The sequence below is a fragment of the Ylistrum balloti genome, unplaced genomic scaffold, assembly GCF_031769215.1.
Source record: "Ylistrum balloti isolate Yb309-2 unplaced genomic scaffold, AGI_CSIRO_Ybal_v1 Utg369990, whole genome shotgun sequence".
Lineage (NCBI taxonomy): Eukaryota > Metazoa > Mollusca > Bivalvia > Pectinida > Pectinidae > Ylistrum > Ylistrum balloti.
Window position 1 is genome coordinate 832,475 of NW_026782073.1, and position 22,845 is coordinate 855,319.

The following is a 22,845-nucleotide window of genomic DNA, read 5'->3' on the forward strand; positions in this document are numbered from 1 at the left end:
ACAATTCCTCATTTAGAATGTGGCCGAGATGAGGCTAATTTCCTCGGATTGTGACATGCAATTGATTTCATCGTGATCACATATAAGAGTGTCTAGCAAAAGATATATTGGAGGGTTGTAGATCTGCCAGATATGAACCTGTATAGCTTATGGCTTAAAAGTGAATTCAATTTTGCAAAATTAACTAAGTGATTTCTTACTGGTATTTCCAAGGTGAAATACGACCGAAGGGCCTGTAATTTCGATATCGTTTCTATTGGCTGAATATGTGATACTGTTAGATCATCAGTACTTAGTGTTGTGTTAGATTTCCTATGTATATATTGCCAGGTTACCTTTCGGATTCTTCTTTCACCAGTCTTTGTTAATTCTTCTTCATATACATTACGTAAAAACAAAGCGTTCATTTTCCTACTGGATTTGATGGTGTTCTGTAGATCTTTTATGGCCTGCGCTAGAGAGTTCTAAAATTAAAATTTTTCTTTTATTTCGCTGTCCTTGGGAATCAAAAGTTGCTTTTTCTTTCCAAATTAACAGATTTTGTTGGTATCTTTCATTTCCATTAAAATAATCTTAATATAAATTTACATCCGCATTCAATTCAATCCGGCCATTCAAGACAGTTCCTCGTTAGCACCTCTAAAGTTCACATTATCATAACACTTCCAGTCTAAAGTTCACATTATCATAACACTTCCAGTCTAAAGTTTACATTTCTATAACACTTCCAATCAAAAGTTTACATTGTCATAACACTTCCAACCTTTTAATTTCTTGAGTTAGTTAATCATGGCATGGCATACAATTTCAAAACTTCATACGAGATATCACTCTTTCCTATAGGAATTGTGTACATATTCTAGTAAGATCGCCTGACATATTTTCCTCATTTGTTACATTCAGATCCATGAGGATTATCACGGCCTCTCTTCTCGTGGGTTCATTAACATGTCGCCATCATCAATTACAGACCCTATATGTAATTTTTATTTTACTAATTTATGAATTTATTTTCTTAATTGGCATTCTGCAGCCTCTAGTTCATCACATCAAAATTAAAATCTCCCATCACCATCAAGTAAGGATGTCTTTTTTAAACTACCTCTTGCATTAAAATGCACATGTTATTATTTTTGTTTATCACTTCCAATATTGGATGTGATCTGTATATAATACCAACTAATAACAGTTCTCGAGTGTCTTATTTCGACATAGATTTATTCTTGAAAAACTTTTGTGTATGTGTGCGTTTGCTGGTGGTGTTTGTGGTGGTGGTGGTGGTGTGTGTGTTTGTTGTTGTTGTTGTTGGTAGTGGTGGTGGTGGTGTGTGTGGTGTGTGTGCTGCTGATCCGCATCTGCATAGAAACAAGACAAACATTTTAGCGTGTTGTTTCTGTGATTTTGTAATGCATACATTTCCACCTCACGTCGAACACCATTCTAAGATATATCCCTTTCAAAATGTTCTTTCTGTTTTCCTCTTCCTGTTTCTGTTTCTTTTTCTTAAGTTGCGATAGTTATAGTTTTTGCTGTCCTCTCTTCAACCTCATTGATTTCGGCACCGCTTCCAGTATGTTGTTTAATCAGCGCCACAAATTTGGCTTTGTCGTATATACTTTTTTATGCTCTCCTCTAGTTTCTCTACCCTTCCGTTTAAATCCGTTATCACGATTTGGCATTTCTTCTCTTTTTCTTGTTTAGTCGCTACAAACACCACATGGTGTGTCAAATCATAGTTTCAAACAACATGGTGGGTCAACTCACGGTGTCTGACAACATTGTGTCCAACCACATGGTATGTCAACCCATGGTGTCCAACCACATGGTGTTTCAACCCATTGTGTCTAACAGCATTGTGTCCAACCACATTGTGTGTCAACCCATGGTGTCTGACAACATTGTGTCCAACCACATGGTATGTCAACCCATGGTGTCCAGCCACATGGTGTGTCAACTCATGGTGTCTGACAACATTGTGTCCAACCACATGATATATCAACCCATGGTGTCCGACAACATTGTGTCCAACCACATGGTGTGTCAACCCATGGCTTCCAACAACATGGTGTGTCAACCCATGGTGTCTGACAACATTGTGTCCAACCACATGATGTGTCAACTCATGGTGTCTGACAACATTGTGTCCAACCACATGGTGTGTCAACCCATTGTGTCCAGCCACATGGTGTGTCAACTCATGGTGTCTGACAACATTGTGTCCAACCACATGATGTGTCAACCCATGGTGTCCGACAACATTGTGTCCAACCACATGGTGTGTCAACCCATGGCTTCCAACAACATGGTGTGTAAACCCATGATGTCTGACAACATAGTGTCCGACCACATTGTGTGGCAAACCATGGTGTCCAACCACATGGTGTTTCAGCCCATGGTGTCTAACAACATTGTGTCCAGCCACATGGTGTATCAGCCCATGGTGTTCAACAACATGGTGTGTCAACCCATGGTGTCTGACAACATTGTGTCCAACCACATGGTGTTTCAACCCACGGTGTCCTACCACTTGGTGTGCCAACCCATGGTGTCCGACAACATGGTGTGTCAACCCATGGTGCCCGGCCACATTTTCTCCGACTTCGTTTTTTTAAATGACTTTGTATTCCTGGTCGCCTTTTTCTAAATCTAATAAAACATGGTAAACAGTATTTCTTCTTGAGTTTCCTGCAATCGTGTCCTCGAGTGACACATATGGTTGACAATGCTGTCGCCTTCATCATCTCTGTGGACATTAACGGAAGTGTTGTAGCAGACGAATCGGTCACACTTACTTATCAATACAATATTCCACTGTCCGTTATATCTTAAATACTTCTGTTTATTATGGTGGCTGATTCGGGACATCGTAATATCGCTTCGTTAAATGGGAAGCGAGATTGCGATATCACGATGCGATACCACGATAGCACGATGCGATATCGTGGTATCGCATCGCGCTATCGCATCGTGGTATCGTGGTATCGCACCGTTCTATCGTGATATCGCAATCTCGCTTCCCATTTAACGAAGCGATATTACGATGTCCCGAATCAGCCACCATAGTTTATCCCAAGAAAATCAAAATTGAGTTTTAACCTCCCCAACACTTTTGTATTGAAGGGTGTTGGGTAAAACAACTTAATTAAGATGCTTACATGTATATCAACGTTATTTTGGGCATTATTTTCGCCATGTCGTGGTTGTCCATTCACCGAAAGCGATTCACTGGACATCATAACCTAAGCAGTTTTGTGGATGTCAAATCTTTTTTTGTTTTAAGAGTGAAAAGGCGATCGATTAAGTAAGCATTTACTCATCACAAGAAATAACTAATTTTCGCGGTGAAAGTGCCAGATGATACGGGCAATACCTTCATGAAACATCCATCACGTGACATGCAGATTACTCCTTATGTCCTGATTAGTCCGGAGGAGTTCAAACTAGCCCTAATTTGGTATGGGTCTAACCAGACCATACTAAGAACTTATTAGCGCAAGACTCTGACGGAACTCTGACTGGCCTGACAAGTTCTGAGTAGTACTGACTAGTTTTGACTAGCCTTAACTACTGCGGATGGATTCTGAATAGTTCTGACCATTCCAGGAGTTGTATACCTAATCCTCACTGATAAGGAATTCGAATGGTTCTAGCTAGTCCTTATTATTGGTAGTCTGTAAAGGTTCTGACAAGTGATTCAATGATTTTTAACTGGTTCTCCCATTCAGCTGTATTTAAAAAAAAACAAATCGAATGAAAACAAAACAAAAATGAAGAACGAGGGTGTCTATGAAGCCAAATTGATATATATCATAAATGAGGAGCATCTGTTTTGAAAAAAAAATTATGACGAGATGAATTAACGAAATATGAATCACGTTTTGCTGATTAACAAAAAAAAAAAAAAAAACCAGATAATGCATATTTTTCTGATAGATCTGTAATGTCGTGTTATTTGTACATCTCACCAGAGACGTATATAACAGGTATATACATTATATACTTCTCTCATCTTAATTTGTCTGCATAGTGGAATAACTGAAGTCAATTTGTTATGCTCTTGTTACCTCCCTTCCTTCGTGCTGCTGAATCTGAGATTTGAACCATTAGTATCACACTGGAGGGGAAATAACTCTATCGTTCATACAGTTATTTTGGAGTTATTAATCATCGTGGTTATTTATTTTTTTATTTAAATAATGTTATTTCTATACGATGGTGGTGCAGTGGTCATCATCATCATCATCACCATCATCAGCATCATCATCATCATCAAGTATCATCATCATCATCACCATCATCATCATCATCATCATCATCATTGTCATTTTCATCGTATTTGGGATTTGTTTCCGAGCCCCCTATCAATGATTTAAATAACTTGCCAACTGGAATGGTTGGACTCTTTTAAGTTCGTTAGGAGTTCTTATCTAGTCAGTTTGTGCGCCTTGGTAAAGGAATATATTATTACCGTATCTTAATTATATTTCTAAACGGAATAATAAAATAATGTTGATGATGATGATGATGATGATGATGATGATGATGATGATGATGATGATGATGATGATGATGATGATGATGATGATGATCTTCGCAATACTGCATTAGAACACGGAGTACATCTAAAATGCATTATCTATTAGAATAATAATACAATGGTAGAGGGGAGCTAGAGTTATGACTTGCGATGTTATGCTGCGGATGAAAATATGGACACTTCTTCAGCTATGTTGAAATTATCAATATTTTGTCATGTTTTAAAATGTATGTCTGAGCTGATAAGAAACATGTACTCTTGTTATTTTTTTGCTTATTCTTTTTCATGAGAGTCTGGCTTGCATCTTGAGAATGTATGTTAATTCATGCTAGTCGAACTGATTTTTGACAGTAAAATGAATGGTCCCTGTCACGTGACAATTGATGTTATTCAGCTCGGCCATCTTGGATTATTGGAAGACTCATCCACCCCTTTCCTTGGTATCAGAGGAGCGTCTTGCACCCTTTTAGGGGTCAGAACTGACCCGTAGTTGTTCTACTCCGACTGACATAAGACAAACGATTCTCAAAATGTCTGGACAAAGCATCATGGACCGCATGACAGCGGCCAGACATAGCATAGCCGGGCAGGGGCTGGCCAAGGTGGTTTGTAAGGCTACCACGGAGGAGGTTATGGGCCCTAAGAAGAAGCATCTTGACTGTAAGTGTACAATTTGACATGCATGGAAATTATTATAAAAAATGGCTTTGCTATCGTTTCATTTGTATTTTAATGGCAGGTTTAATTTATGCCTGAAAAGTACCTGCTCAATCTCGCCGAATGGGTGTTGCAGCGGTATGAGTTCTGAAGCACTTTGCCTTTGGCCTAAGATATTGCGACACCGCCACCGGCATATGAAACCATATGGAATTTTTGAGATTATATGATTATCAGAGTATGAGTAACCAACGATAACATTTGTGAGGTAACCATCGTTCTATATGGCGTACTTTGACATGTAACATAGTGCGTGACAGCCTCGTGTAATGTGAAACCGGCGAAAGGGGGAGGGTCTGAAACTTCTTCGTTGGGGTCATGTTTGCCGGTTCTTACAATTGAACTGTAATACTAGGTAGCAATATCGCAATAAGTAAGCTTTTAGATAGTAATATAAGAGATATACTATTATCACAAACACTCTATTATAAAAGTTATTCAGTGATCAATTTACAATTTATTTTAATGAGGCCTTTTCAACTTTAGTGTTAAAAACAGTGGGTCCCGCAATGGAAAACTAAAGTATTTCTAGAAATTCTATGAGTCACATGAAAATATTTTGAATATAGGATTCGGGACTTACATGTAAATTCATCACTTAATATGCAGGTGAAAAAAATGTATGTATATACCTCTTGTATATAAGTGCCTTTGCTATTACCATAAACTTTCTAAATATAACACTTCTTTGGCAAGATGAGTCAATTTCCAGGCATACAGAGCATTAGATAAATGGTACTAGGAGTCAACCTTGGCATTTAAGTAATTTTGCTGTTACTGACTGAAACTTGACAGAAAAAATTGGCGTTGTGTAAAAACAGTGTGCACTTATAGCTAGGACCAGTACATATATGTCTCTGATATGAATACAAAAATGTTTGGTGACTTTTTGCTGGAATATTCCTATATATTTATTGCTGAAATAAATCTTGAATATAACAGTTAAAATGAACTGTTGAATGATTTATTGGCAAAACCTGTCAGTTTTTCATATCTATATATTTTGAAATATTGTCAGTTGTACATTTTTGTTAATGCCCCCCCCCCCCTTTTTTATAGGGGGAGGGGGCATACAGTTGCCATCTTGTCTATCAGGGAATCATCTCTTTCAGGTTTTGAACATTTTCTTTGCGACAAAATAATGTAGGCTTTTTCACCATGAATGTTTGCTTTTTGAGGAACAATTTGATTCTATAATTTTTTCAAGAGTTCAAGAGTTAGTGCCCTTTGTTAGCACTTTCATTTTATCAGGACATTGGCGATGTATATCTTCTTCAATTTTGACTAATTTTAGTAAAACATGGCAGGCTTTAACATCCTGACATGCATTTATACATTCCTTGAACAGCATTACAATTTCACAACTTTATAAAGAGTTATTGCCTTTTGTTCATCATTTTAATCATGTCCATGGATTCTTTAACTTAGTAAAAGATGTTTCTCCTGCTCAACAAAGAGTTCTTTGTCACAGTACTGTCATCCCTTTATCATAAAACCAACATCGATCAAATTGATTGGATTGTTTCGTGATATGTAGATAGTACGTGTATTTATATTTTCATGCGAGTGGTTAACCAAATGTAAAATTTTTGTAATCTTCCAATTATGATAACATGCACGTTTTTTGATGACCTTGCAGGGGTGTAGTTGCTCACCTTATCACAGTTGTGTGTATGAGCCATATTGACATAGTTATATATTGCTGATTATGACTGATGTTTATATGTATAAGGAAGATAACCAAGACAATGTCTGATATACTTTATAATGTCCATTTGTTTTAATTTTTTTTATATTTTTTTTGTTTTGTTCATAAAAGATATGAAAATGTGGACTGTGTATTTGAGAGTTGTCATACTACATTGTCATCATTATCTGTACTTATTAATTTGACAATATTCACCTAATTAGCTTACATGATGCCTGTCCTCAGTTACTGTATTTGAACTAATTAACACACCCAAAATCGGTCCCTAGTTACATTATTTAACCAAATTAATGTATCTAAACCATGTGAAACCCACCCCTAGTAAGTGTATTCAACCCAATATGCACACCTTTGTCTGTCCCTAGTTGGCACGCACCCTGAGGAATTTTTACTGGGAAAGAGGATATATGCATTTTTTGAGACCTGTAAAGGGTTGCTCACTAAACTGACCTACCAATATGATATTCAACATTTAAATCTGGGTGCCATGCATTTATCTAGTTTGTAAATGATATGATTGAAATATGCCATTTGTATATTAATTTAAATCACACAAAATATGGGTACTCAGCCAATAAGAAAATTAATATTTTCTTAGTATGTTTGCTGTAACAGGGTCATACACTGAAATGCCTTCTAATGATTGTCAGTGTCTTCCTGGCATGGATTGTTTAGAAAGTGTGAGTAACTCAACTTCATTCTGTTTGGGATGATTAAAGACTTTCAGTTTAGATAATATCTGTATATATAAAGAAGGGATACAAACCATAATTATCCAGCACATGTCTGATAATAAGCAAACCTAATTACTGTTCAATAAAATTGTACACAAGTGCTTTTTTAATTGTCTTACAATAAGCCCAACATCCCTAATATTTAATGTGACATTGTATGTTTGCCTTCTTTGCTTATCACAAGATAACATGAGATATGACTTCTTAAGCTTAATATATGTGATTACCCCATATAAAATAAGCATCATTCCCTTTAACAAATCATGCAAGTTCATTTAATCAGTTTTCCAACAAGATGAAACTTGAAATAACAAAGACTGGAACAGAATGTTACTCACAGGTGTATTTTAACTTTGTGCTGTTTTATTGTAAACATAAGCAAAATAACTCCACATGAATGTAATCAATAGAGGAATGGATGGTGGGGAAAAGTGGACTAGATCAAGTCACCTGTAGCTACCTTTAGGCTGATTACCCTCTATGTAAATTGTGAATAAGAGTTTGATATCAAGGTCACATAGGCGTGGCGGTATTATTGCATAGGATAAGAATGTAAATTAGCTCAGATAGTAAAATGGCCAATGCTTACACTCTTGTATTTGAAGTTTGTTGTTATTTGTAAGATGTACTGATATAGGTTGATTTTTTATAATTGGACAGAAGACAATTTACATTATTGCATTAGTGTCATTGTCAGCACAGTTCAAATTTGCTGTTTGGTGGTAATGAGGATTTGCATTTCTGGTGAAATATGAGAAATGTTGTTAGGAACTGATGGAGAACTTATTCACTGAAGGGAACTCTACTTGATACAGGTATACTGATATTTTTAAAGGGCATCTATTAAATTTTGTACAAGAAACATGTGTTATCAGTGAGACATGCATACCTGTGCTCACTTACTGCTCATAATCATGACATGGTGATCCATCAACACCAGATAGAAAGGACCCAATAGCTTACAAACCCTACATTGGCTATCACATTCTCCCTCCCCTTGTTGCTGTTTTACAGGTAAAAGAGACTTTCTCTCATAGTGAAAAGAAAAAAGTTTTCTTAAAATTAAGAAAGAAATCAAACATGTCTTCCCTTTAATTCTGAGAAGATACTTATAAATATTCCTCATTTTAAGTAGAAAAAGACTATCCATGGTGATGTATCTGTTTATAAGGTAAAAATGATAAGTCTGAAGTCAAATTTTCAAAAAGAGATATATGCTATTACTATTTATATAATATATAAACTTCATTTGTTTTACAACAATTGTGAAACAAGCTATCAGCTGATATTTATCTCTTGTTGGTGGTAATGGAAACATACCAGGGGTCTTATTGCTGGAGGAAACTGGAATATCTAAGGAAAACTCAGGTGGTTGGATAGGTGACCCCATACCTTTTCACATCTTTTTTTTAAAATCAAACTCTTGATGGCTAGATGAAATGTGAGTGTTTCCACTGTGCCACCCAGTCACCCGTACTGCTATTACAATATTAGAAACATTGATTATCAGAAACTTATATTAGGTTCTGATGTTGTCTGGGTAAATAACATCTACTATGCTAGTGAATTTGCTGATGTGTAATTTTTAAAGTTTTTACTTTTTGATCCATCAGACCTCATATGACCCTTGCCGTTGGAAGGACGTTGAACTCCATAAAACAAAGCAGACCCATTTGAGTAATTGAAGTAAACAAGTTTTCAACTTAAGCCTCGCTTTCGCTGGTTGGATATATAACTGGTTTTACTTATTTTTATATTTAGAACCATTGATAGACCCCTTGTGGTAGTGACTGTAAACAGCTTTCACTTTATGAAAAGCTGTAGATTTAAGACTCAGCTCTATATATATAGATCTCAGTGTGACTGAGAGGAAAGTTTCCTATCAGGAAAAAATACTATGCATTACAAAACTGTAAATATGTCTGTAAACCACGCTGATCCACCCTTAGAAAAAATGATTACACTAAAAGCACTTTTGTCAACGGGAAATCTATTTGCATAGAACTACTCTGTTACCTTCCAGCTATGGTTGTAAATATGTGGATACATGTTCAAATATACATAAAACATAACATGTAGCCAAATACTACATGAGTGCTATCATGTATATTGTATACAAAGATTTCATCTATAATGATGATTTTGACGAGGTGACAGTCTGTGCAGGCATGATCATAGGGAACATCCTAAGAACTCGGAGATGTAGGTCAATTTCATCAATTGTTAATCCTTATAGGAATAAAGAGGGATGAATCCTTTTGAAATTGAAAGAAAATGAAAATATGATGGGGCAAATTTCATTTTTAAGGGGATGCTAATTGCCACTTGACCGTTATCCCTTCAGGATTATCACTGTGACCATTTAAATGTTTCAAGGATTATGATGAGCTGTAGTGGATGTTACACTTTTTGTTTTCATGTTGAGCAATTTCATAGTTATATGAAGTCATGGTCGGAAGAGCAACTTCATAGTTATGTGAAGTCATGGTCGGAAGAGCAATTTCATAGTTATGTGAAGTCATGGTCGGAAGAGCAATTTCATAGTTATGTGAAGTCATGGTCGGAAGAGCAATTTCATAGTTATGTGAAGTCATGGTCGGAAGAATCACAGACAATCTAGGCTTGATTTCTTGGAAAAACAATAACTAATATATAGCTTAGAATAAGGAAACAGATGTCACTGATTTTCTGTATATATTTTCACTATAGGGATTCTTTTAAGAATTTCGTTATTTAAAGGATCTGAATCCTTTATGATGAAAGGTCTGCTGATTCATCTAAAATGAAGACTTTTATGCAAAATGAGCAACAGTAAAATCTAGAATAATCATTTTACACTCGGTCATGATCGATGAAGTAGAAAATAAGTATTGTAGTGACCTACATTAAGATAGACAAAATTTGATACAAAGTATAATGACTACACAACTGGAGATGCAAATGTCAATCTTTTTAAGTTGAAATAAAGTGTTGTCCACTGAATGTTTGACCTTAACTAGAACACTGGCTTATAGTTTATTGAATGAGAAAGCATCATGCAGGTCTTGGAAGAAGCTTAATAAACAGATCTTGGTGTTGTCTTCATCTGTAGAAGGCTTCTGAAATGTCACAAGATGAATTGCTCTGCTGGCTGTAGTAAATAGAGTTTTAATGGATGGAAATGAGCTGTTGTGTAGGATCCACTTTGTGCTCTGTAGATTGGTTTAAATTAAAGGGCCACAGTATGTGGTAAGATGTCATGGATGAGGGAAACAAACAGCCAATGGAAACTTGTATTGATACAGATAAAGTAAAACAAAATCAAATGATAATGTTGGTATTGGGTAGTGAAGAGCATATATAGAAATAGATTGATTTTTTGTGGTGTAAAGATTTTCTGTTGGCCTTTGAGGAAGACATTGAAAGCTATTGATTAGGGGTGTGGGAGCCTGAGTTTTCACTGTTATACATCCATCAGCTTTGACTAGAGAATGAGAGAGGTGGAGGCAAATGCATTAAAAGTCACTAATATGTCTAATTAAAATGTGATTTTTTAAAACTTGACAACATGATCTTAGGCCCTTTTTTTGTGGTAAATCCACATTCTGAGAGACCGATGGTAACCACAATCTGAGAGCTTTATTACAAACACAATCTGATAGTCCTGTTATAATCATAATATGACAGTCCTGTTATCACCACAATCTGATAGTCCTGTTATAACCACAATCTGATAGTCCTGTTATAACTACAATCTGATAGTCCTGTCATAACCACAATCTGATAGTCCTGTTATAACCACAATCTGATAGCCCTGTTATAACCACAATCTGATAGCCCTGTTATAACCACAATTTGATAGTCCTGTTATCACCACAATCTGATAGTCCTGTTATCACCACAATCTGATAGTCCTGTTATAACCACAATCTGATGGCTTTGTTAAAACCACAATGTGATAGTCCTGTTATAACCACAATCTGATAGCCCTGTTATAACTACAATCTGATAGTCCTGTTATAACCACAATCTGATAGCCCTGTTATAACTACAATCTGATAGTCCTGTTATCACCACAATCTGATAGTCCTGTTATAACCACAATCTGATAGCCCTGTTATAACTACAATCTGATAGTCCTGTTATAACCACAATCTGATAGCCCTGTTATAACTACAATCTGATAGTCCTGTTATCACCACAATGTGATAGCCCTGTTATAACCACAATCTGATAGTCCTGTTATAACCACAATCTGACAGTCCTGTTATAACCACAATCTGATGGCTTTGTTATAACCACAGTGTGAGAGCCCTGTTATGACCACAGTGTGAGAGCCCTGTTATAACCACAATCTGATAGCCCTGTTATAACTACAATCTGATAGTCCTGTTATAACCAAAATCTGATAGTCCTGTTAACACCACAATCTGATAGCCCTGTTATAACCACATTGTGATAGTCCTGTTATAACCACAATCTGATAGCCCTGTTATAACCACAATCTGATAGTCCTGTTAACACCACAATCTGATAGTCCTGTTATCACCACAATCTGAGAGCCCTGTTATAACCACAATCTGATAGTCCTGTTATAACCACAATCTGATAGCCCTGTTATAACCAGAGTGTGAGAGCCCTGTTATGACCACAATCTGATGGCTTTGTTATAACCACAATCTGATGGCTTTGTTATCATCACATTCTGAGAAACTTGTTATAAACACAATCTTATAGGCCAGTTATAACCACAATCTGATAGCACTGTTAAAACAACAATCTGAGAGCCCTGTTATAACCTTGTCTGAAAGTCTTGACAGATCATTCTCAAACTTTTTATGGAACAACCCTCCCCTTATTGGTCCCTTGTTTTGCATATGTTAGAAAGGTTGCTATCTTGAGTTATGAAAGAAGTTTGCTATCACTTTCTTGAAATGTACTGGAGGGATCATTCTCAAAATTCAAAATAGTTAAATAAGTGCAAATGATAGGAAAGAGCAGAAAAGGGTAAAAATCCAGCTGATTAAGAATTTATAGAGATCATGCACTTTTGGACACAAATGCTACTCTTGGATATCATGATTTAAATACTAGTTATAGGCTTTGATGTGAATACATAATATCATGATCTACTGTAAAGTTGTGACCATAGAAACCCCTCTGATTTCTCTGTGTAAGACTTCGAGTATGCCTATGATGGAAGTCTTCTGTGGTATTAATGGCTAGGCCATTTTAAAGCACTAGAGAAAGCATCTTTCTGTCTACAGGAAGTTGTCTAGAAAAATAACATGAGAGACTGGTCATTCTCTTATTCAGAGGATTAGATGAGGTTTTCTTGGAAGCTTTTCAGAAGCTTTGTATAAACAGGGACTTGTTCCTGGTGTCAGAAGCTAGAGTTTTGGAATTCTATTGTGGTTCAGGATTCTCACATATCTCGGTAAGACAGAATCAATATCGTAATCGCACCACCGTGCTGCCACCCCTCTGCTCTCACACGCAGGATGATGATACTACTGTCAGTATATTCTCTCTCTACAGACATGGAAACACTGAAGAGATTAAAAAGTCTGGTCAACCTTGCATCAACATTACTGAATCTCTGAAATCAAGTCTCCAAACTGCAATTAGTGAAAATGTACTAATATGGTGAATTATGATATCTGATTTTATTGTCATAATTTAACAATATTTTTGTACAAGATACTTCTCCCCTGAACAAATTCGGGTGCTATATGTACTACTTTGATGTCCTGGAAGTTATTGAGTTGTGAGACTAGGATTGGTGTGTATGTGAACTGATCTATTTTAGGCAATCTCAGGGGAGTTTATCAATGTTGACATAATATATACTTGTACTCCAGTGTTTTCCCTAGCCCTCTATGTCAACATAGTACCATGGCTGTTCAATGGTTTGTGAGCTCTCATATCACAGCTGATTGATCCTGATCATGTAGAAAGTCATTCCATGCATCCCTTACAAAACAAAGTATAAGGTGCAGAGTATTCTTGAAATTGTAAATTTTGGTCAAAGGTCAGTTTCCAAAATCCTATTTCTTCTTTGAACTTAGATGCATCTAATGCTTTTAAAAGTGGAGGTCTTTATCTGCACTATGCTTTTCTGTATTGATTTTAACAAACCGATGGAACTGCTGTTTTTTTCATATGTGTATAAGAGTATTGACATCCAAATTAATTCTATAACTTAGGTATAAAGAGTACTGACATCACTATTAATTTTATGACATGGTTATGAGAGTACTACTGTCATAATTAATTTTATTATATGGTTATATGAGTACTGACATCACATTGATGTCAGTACTTAAAATTTTTAAGGAGATAACGAGAACTGACAACACCATTAATCTTATTTTATGGGTATATGAGTACAGACATCACAGTTAATGTATTATGGGTGTAACAAATACTGACATCACCATTAATTTTGTTATATAGGTATATAAGTACTGACATCACTCTTAACTTTATTATATGGTTATATCAGTACTGACATTAGTGTATTATATAAGTATAATGAGTATACTACCAAACACTTCAATTTTGATTTATGGTAATGAATAAAGGCTTCGTAGCGGAATCTAAAGTAGAATCATTCTTCAGCTACAGTTTACCAGAATTTTTGTGCCCCTTTCAAGAAAAGGAACTGTATAATATGGTACCCTTGCCTGTCAGTACATTCTGAAACAGTTTTGAGGAGGTTTTTCACTATATTTGAAGAAGTGTGAATTTCAGTCAAAACTTCCAAATTTAAAGAGAGTTACTGCCCTTTACACTCAGAATATTTTGCAAGATGGCCGTTTTCCTGACTTTTTTCTATTTTGTTTTGAGACAATGACTTCAGATTTTGTGTGTGGCTTCAAACTACGGGGTCACAGACCTAGTTCAAATCCTAGCCAAAAAAATCCTATGTTAGTTGGAGTAACATTCTTTTGCACTTCAGTATTATGTGAAATGGCAGTTTTCAGAACTTTTTTCTTTTTTGTTCCGAAATATGACTTAAAGTTTGGTATGTAGCTTCAGCCTACATGGTTTTTGATTTAGTTTGAATTCCCATTGAAAAAGGCAATTTCAGATGGCGTTATAGACCTTTGCACTGGCAATTTATTACAAAATGGCATTTTTCAAGACTTTTTTACCTTAGGTTCAGAGAAAATGTTTTTTAAAATTTAGTGAGTGGCCTAAACCTACAGGGTTGCAGATTTTTGGATCTTGATGGAAAATCCAGTCTTATTTGTGGTTTTATCACTTTGTACTTCATGTCATACAAGCATTTCCAGTTTTTTAAGTGATGTGCAGAAGTAATTGTCCTTAATTGACTAGTATACACTGCAGAATCTAAATATATGACAATTTTCCCTGGAATTGTCATAATCAAATGTTTAGATGTCATGAAGACATTCATATAAAACATATTGAAGTAAACAGCCAAGTAAATGAGCTACTTCAGCTTCCTATTTACACATTAAATACACTGTATCTTTGACAATTTAACTAGTTAAACAGAAGCATTACTATTCTAAGGGGCTTCAATGACAGCTGAGAATGACAAACTTCAGTTTGGAGAGCCTTTTTCCGTTGAAGGAACATAACTGACCTGTAAACTTGGGAAAGTGTTGGTTTACTGCTGGTACATCCTTGTATGATAATTAAAATCTGTAGTTCTGTGTTGACCTCTAGTACTGATTATGACATGAGATAGTAATTCAGACAGTATGTACTTGGCCTAGAGATGCTTCCAATCCTATCTCACTTGTTTGTTTTGCTTATGTAATCATTTGAATACACACCACTTTGAAACTTGAGAGCTGCTGTATCAGCTGATTTCCTCAGATAAGGTGACATATATACAGGTGCTGGTGTAGTGAAAATAGATTTGTGATTTAGGTCAATGATACAATATACACTGGTCAGCAATACTTAACGAAGTCCACAAAACCATAACCAAGACACTATAGGTAAACGCTGTCTTGGGTACTTAGTATACCTGTTACTGTATATGTAAACAATGTCTAGAGTATACCTGTGACTATGTAGGTAAACAATGTCTAGAGTATACCTATGACTATGCAGGTAAACAATGTCTAGAGTATACCTGTGACTATGTGGGTAAACAATGTCTAGAGTATACCTGTGACTATGTAGGTAAACAATGTCTAGAGTATAGAGTATACCTGTGACTATGTAGGTAAACAATGTCTAGAGTATACCTGTGACTATGTAAGTAAACAATGTCTAGAGTATAGAGTATACCTGTGACTATATAGGTAAACAATGTCTAGAGTATACCTGTGACTATGTAAGTAAACAATGTCTAGAGTATAGAGTATACCTGTGACTATGTAGGTAAACAATGTCTAGAGTATAGAGTATACCTGTGACTATGTAGGTAAACAATGTCTAGAGTATACCTGTGACTATGTGGGTAAACAATGTCTAGAGTATACCTGTGACTATGTAGTAAACAATGAATATAGTATAGAGTATACCTGTGACTATGTAGGTAAACAATGTAGAGTATAGAGTATACCTGTGACTATGTAGGTAAACAATAGAGTATACCTGTGACTATGTAGGTAAACAACTAGAGTATACCTGTGACTATGTAGGTAAACAATGTCTAGAGTATAGAGTATACCTGTGACTATGTAGGTAAACAATGTCTAGAGTATACCTGTGACTATGTAGGTAAACAATGTCTAGAGTATACCTGTGACTATGTAGGTAAACAATGTCTAGAGTATAGAGTATACCTGTGACTATGTAGGTAAACAATGTCTAGAGTATACCTGTGACTATGTAGGTAAACAATGTCTAGAGTATAGAGTATACCTGTGACTATGTAGGTAAACAATGTCTAGAGTATAGAGTATACCTGTGACTATGTAGGTAAACAATGTCTAGAGTATAGAGTATACCTGTGACTATGTAGGTAAACAATGTCTAGAGTATAGAGTATACCTGTGACTATGTGGGTAAACAATGTTTAGAGTATACCTGTGACTATGTAGGTAAACAATGTCTAGAGTATACCTGTGACTATGTAGGTAAACAATGTCTAGAGTATACCTGTGACTATGTAGGTAAACAATGTCTAGAGTATAGAGTATACCTGTGACTATGTAGGTAAACAATGTCTAGAGTATACCTGTGACTATGTAGGTAAACAATGTCTAGAGTATACCGGTGACTATGTAGGTAAACAATGTCTAGAGTATAGAGTATACCTGTGACTATGTAGGTAAACAATGTCTAGAGTATAGAGTATACCTGTGACTATGTAGGTAAACAATGTCTAGAGTATAGAGTATACCTGTGACTATGTAGGTAAACAATGTCTAGAGTATACCTGTGACTATGTAGGTAAACTATGTCTAGAGTATAGAGTATACCTGTGACTATGTAGGTAAACAATGTCTAGAGTATAGAGTATACCTGTGGCTATATAGGTAAACAATGTATAAGGTACAGAGTATACCTATTACACAGTGGACCCACTCACAATCCTGATGGAAATGTTGGAAAGCAGATTTATGCTTAACGTTTAATGTTCGAATTTGAATTTCGGTTCTGCAAATACTTTTTGGTGACAATTGACTTTTGGTTGCAATATTCCTACCATAGTCTGGACATTCTTTATTACCATGTGAAGAAAGTTTGCTGTGTTTAGTAGTCACTGTGCCTGATGTGACAGCATACTGCTAGACACTGTGTAGCCATAGCGACCATTGCCAGATCATCCTTGGAGGCATTCACCTGTGGAACTCCTGTCAGAGTTAAGGGTACTTTTATACAGGGCAGAGTGGATTGATTGTAAAGATAATAGCATAGCCTTGATCTAGTCTTGTTTTCAAAGCTTTAGCTACTAATCCTGAATTATTCAATATATTTATACATGTCAGGTTCTATATGGAGTGAAATTAAGAATTTTTGATGATTTTGAACATTGATAACAAACAGGATTATAATGTTATTCAAATGTTAATCATCCCTAAATTAAAATAAAGAAAAAATAAAATCAACACTTGATATATGTCATAGAAATACAAATTTGATTAGACCAATAACAATTGGGTCATCCTCCCTCAATTATTGTAAAGAAAGAATATTTCCAGATGGCAAAAAATCTTCTTATTCATCAGGGAATTAGCATCCGAATTGTATCAAAAGTCCTGTGAATACACTGTATGGAGAACATTTGATACTAAAAGAGCATGGGTTATTAAAGATAATTAAGTAAAACGTTATTGTTGATACTGAGCAGACATTCAGTGAATTGTCCGCTACATATATGACTTTCATTTCTTCAGAAATTTGAATTTACGTACACTGTTGAAAGGGAAATTTATTAAGATGAAAGATATTTATAAATACTTGTATTCACAGTAATTTAGATATAGATGTTCTGAAATCAACCAACAGCATCATGCAGTTGATTTCATCATCATGTAAACAAGAGAGATAACTCCTGTTAAATTGCTAGTTGACTAAATCAAGCATTCCAGAAAACTCATAATCTGGATGACATTGGCTAGGAATGAAGGTGTTTGCATTATCAAGGGTTCATTGTATAGGTAAACACTGCCTAGGCATCAATAGCTGTGTGTGTTGATTTTGTACGTTAAGGATGTGAATCCCTCTATTGACAAGATTTTTCTAGATATAAAGCTCCGGTTGAGTATGCATTACATATAAGTACACATCCTTCCTTTTTACATCCTTCCTCATAATTTCCTGTGTTTGTTCTAGTACACCATGAATGGTGATCTTCAGGGAAGTTTTTGAGACAGGAACTTCTTTGTAGTAACATATAACATTGACCTACATATTTTAGCTACAATTATAACTGACCAGAATTATCTATAAGGTTGTTGAGTGGAGGATATTCGGAAGTTAGAAATGTCTTAGAAATGTCTGATTGTAGGTTTTCACTGTAAATGATACTGAAATGAAACTTTTCCACAAGACCATGAATTTTGGGTTGAAATTTCATCATGTGTGGGATTATTAAAAGCAATAGATTTATATTTGTAAAATGATAAAGAATGTTATTGTTTAATTCAGAAGAAATGATTTAGCAGCATTTGGATTTTCTAAGGGTTTTTGATGGGGAGGTCCCATGTGGAATGGTTTGTCCTTGCACTGTTATGGTTGTCTCAAAGCTGAACACAGATCAAGCTTGTACAGATTAAAGAACTGAATGGGCAAAATCTAATTTTATTTGAAACTGAAACTTATCTGGCCCTGCTTGTATGATGGTTCCTGTCTCTAGGGCACATAGTTTGGCAGTTAGGCTTGTGCTTGACTTTCGGTTACTTGTATCGGAAATTATTTATTGTCAGGGTTATCAGAGAACAAAGAGGAAAAGTGATGTTGACTGTAGTATGTGATACTGAATGCTGTCCATCTTAATAGGTTTATAGGTTTAAGGAATTTCATGGGTATGAATGATTCAGTGATAGTTGGTGTCATGCACAAAAAGGATTATTTGGTGTAGTTTAGAGAAGAAGTATCTCTTTTGTTAAAAATGGAATGTTACAGATGATACTTAAGATACTAATATACACGGACTAGGGTATTTTTGAGGGCTTTTGGGGGGAAATTGTTGCCCCATTTACAATTAAAATTGTGTAATGTTCAAGCCAAATTTCCGGAATTCCTACAGATTTTCTTATCAGTTCACAAATTTCCTTCCAAATATGAGACAAACTTAAAAGACTAAATCTCAAATGAGTGACAAAAAATATTATGATTAGTAGCATTACAACACAATTTGAATCATGATAGAAATCTGTTTTCTATATCATAAATCTGGGGTTTTATAGGCTGTGTTTTTTGTGTAAGTGATAGGACCTGATATAAAGTACTTGGTAGGTTTTGAATATGTCTGTGTGATTTACAATTCTTTCCTTGTCCGGCTCAGTTAATTAAGATACAAGTATTTCATGTGTTCCATTTATGTATTGGTGTTACATAGTTACAGTGTTTAGATGTGGTATGGTTTCAAGTCTTTCTTAATCTACTTAAGACTGCTGCATATCCTGTCTCAATGGTTTCCAGTCTTACGATCATAAATCTGTTAGTTACTGATGATAATCCAGTACTGCAATAATAGTTTCAAATAGATGTTCAGAAGGTAATAATTAAGTTCAGCATTAAAGCCGAGATAAGGTCTTTTTCATTGAACATGGATATGATAGAATTTGTTGCCATTGTAAAGGATGTGTATGTATTGGTGTATAAAATCGTAGAACATTGATTATGGTTAGGAGTTTTTAACAGGAATTACTGTGAGTAAGATCAATACCTCTTAACCTACTCTAGAGATTCTAGTCTGTGTTACAAAGCTTCTCCTACTCAGCCGAGACTCCACAGAGGTATATACGCTGCATTCTGCACGGAATTGGTCAATTACTGCAGTGCCAAATGAAGTCATTTTGTTACTTTATTGATGGTATTAGCTTGAATGAGATGTGTGTACATACTTTAGGGACTTTATACAGAAAACCTCATTTGTCTTCACATATATACATATACAGTCATAGTAATTGTCTTGCTATTTGTTTCCTTTGATATATTATCTGTAATCTTGACACTGACAGGGTGACATTTTCTTATGTTACCTAAATAGGCATGGTCGTTTATTTAACATATTGTTACTGTCAACAAAATTAGGATTATTCAAGGAGGACTTTAAATGCAACGGACAGAATGTTCAAATTTGCATTTTATTGTGATTTACCTGTAGGGTGTGTTGTCGCCATGTGATACCAGGATATTTTAGCCGATATTTGAGTCTTCCTAAAAATCTGCAAAATGTCCAATTTGGTTAATGTGTCTACATTCATCTTAATTGATTGGTATTGGTTACATCAAGTATTATTTTGGTCATCAAAGTCCTAAACACGATCAGTATGTTGAATTAGGTTAAGATCTGTAGATGCACATAGAAGTACTAGTGTTGCCGGAGTTGAATCAGTGTTGAGAAAGCAGTATATGCAGAATCACACCAAACTCTGTACTGGTCCAGAGTTTCTTGGTGAATAATTGATAGACTCAATGATTGTTTTAGAGGAAATCTAGTCAGTTCCATTCTGATGGCAGTACTACTTTCTGAATGAGAGGAGGAAAAAAAGAACAATCAAGGAAATCAATATGTGTGAGGAAATTAGTAGTATTTGTGGCGAAGGTTTATGATCCAGCTGACAATGATAAGGGAGGAACATTATTGAGCTGGTGGTGTCATTTTCATCTGATGGTAGGAGGGACTAGGTGTCTTCATTACACTCCTTCCCATTGTTATGTGTCCCCTGTGTGTTATGTGGCTAATTTATACCTCTGAGGTGTGCAGATGTATTTTTGACAATTTTCTGTTGATAAAGTTGGCAGCAAACATTCTAAAATAGAAAAATGATTAGAAAAGCTGCTTAAAATGATTAGTAAAGCTGTTTTGGTTTTTATCCTGAGAAAATGTAACATACTTGAGAAGACACAGTGTTATCACTTTATTAGTATATAGAGAATAATATTCTCTGATATGATATAAAGATATATGTAATATATATATAATAAAAACTTATGTACCACAAATCCATAGAGAAGACATGTTTGTCCTACACTCAATTATAAACCAAACAAGACAAGTACCACAAATCCATAGAGAAGACATGTTTTGTCCTACACTCAGTTATAAACCAAACAAGACAAGTACCACAAATCCATACAGAAGACATGTTTTGTCCTACACTCAGTTATAAACCAAACAAGACAAGTACCACAAATCCATAGAGAAGACATGTTTTGTCCTACACTCAGTTATAAACCAAAGACAAGTACCACAAATCCATACAGAAGACATGTTTTGTCCTACACTCAGTTATAAACCAAACAAGACAAGTACCACAAATCCATAGAGAAGACATGTTTTGTTCTACACTCAGTTATAAACCAAAGACAAGTACCACAAATCCATACAGAAGACATGTTTTGTCGTACACTCAGTTATAAACCAAACAAGATTGAAGTACCACAAGTCCATACAGAAGACATGTTTGTCCTACACTCAGTTATAAACCAGACAAGACAAGTACCACAAATCCATAGAGAAGACATGTTTGTCCTACACTCAGTTATAAACCAAACAAGACAAGTACCACAAATCCATAGAGAAGACATGTTTTGTCCTACACTCAGTTATAAACCAAAGACAAGTACCACAAATCCATAGAGAAGACATGTTTTGTCCTACACTCAGTTATAAACCAGACAAGTACCACAAATCCATACAGAAGACATGTTTGTCCTACACTCAGTTATAAACCAAACAAGACAAGCACCACAAATCCATACAGAAGACATGTTTGTCCTACACTCAGTTATAAACCAAACAAGACAAGTACCACAAATCCATAGAGAAGACATGTTTGTCCTACACTCAGTTATAAACCAAACAAGACAAGTACCACAAATCCATACAGAAGACATGTTTTGTCCTACACTCAGTTATAAACCAAACAAGACAAGTACCACAAATCAATAGAGAAGATATGTTGACATCCTTTTTGTCTTTTGCTGTTAATCTTGAACAAGCTGTTTCCTATATACTGTGTGTTCAAAGCCAATTTGATGTTGCCTTTGTCTGCAGTAGTAGTGATTGTGTCCCCAGAGCCTAAAGTATAGGCAAGCAGTTGTCTAGACTTTTTCTACATGTTGTATAGATTAGCTGGAAATACTGAGCCAAAGTTTCTAACAACAGCATACTTAATCATCTTATATGTGTAGTAAAAGGAAGATCGAAAGTTGACATTAAGTAATGGTGTGATCTTTCCTTAATGCTCAATATATGGATCCCCAAAGTGTTCAGTCCAGAGAAAAAATAACAAGTTATTCCGATAGAGCAATAATCATTATCAAAATGTATAAAAATTACTTATAATTCTTGTATTTATGTTTTCGTGTGTATATATATTTATATAATCATTTTACATTTTCATGTTTATCAACTTTTCTAAATTTCAACCAGTTGTTGTACCTAGATGTCATAGGATCAGATAATAGTGAAATACCTTATGAAATCGTCGACGTATTTCAAACTAGTCGTAGTTTAGATAATTTGTTGTACAGGTCTTGTAAGTTAAATTTTTAAAAATTGA

General features: G+C 35.3%; 2 protein-coding genes across 6 annotated transcripts in view; both read left to right on the top strand.

The window, feature by feature from the left end:
* The first annotated feature begins 1,747 nt into the window (after window positions 1–1,747).
* Window positions 1,748–2,644, top strand: LOC132547956 (keratin-associated protein 16-1-like). Its single transcript, XM_060211773.1, has one exon. The coding sequence runs from the start codon at window positions 1,748–1,750 to the stop codon at window positions 2,642–2,644; it is 897 nt and encodes a 298-aa protein (XP_060067756.1).
* Window positions 2,645–4,963: 2,319 nt separating this feature from the next.
* The window catches only part of LOC132547942 (phosphatidylinositol-binding clathrin assembly protein LAP-like), a 73,452-nt gene continuing 55,570 nt past the window's right edge, over window positions 4,964–22,845 (top strand). For all 5 annotated transcript variants that reach the window (XM_060211752.1, XM_060211751.1, XM_060211755.1 and 2 more), the window contains exon 1: window positions 4,964–5,197. In XM_060211752.1, coding sequence (XP_060067735.1) covers window positions 5,068–5,197 — 130 coding nt within the window. In that variant the 5' untranslated portion in view covers window positions 4,964–5,067. The remainder of the gene's footprint in view (window positions 5,198–22,845) is intronic.

Coding starts and splice junctions, on each gene's coding strand:
- LOC132547956 (XM_060211773.1), top strand. CDS start 1,748: ATGGTGGGTCAACTCACGGTGTCTGACAACATTGTGTCCAACCACATG.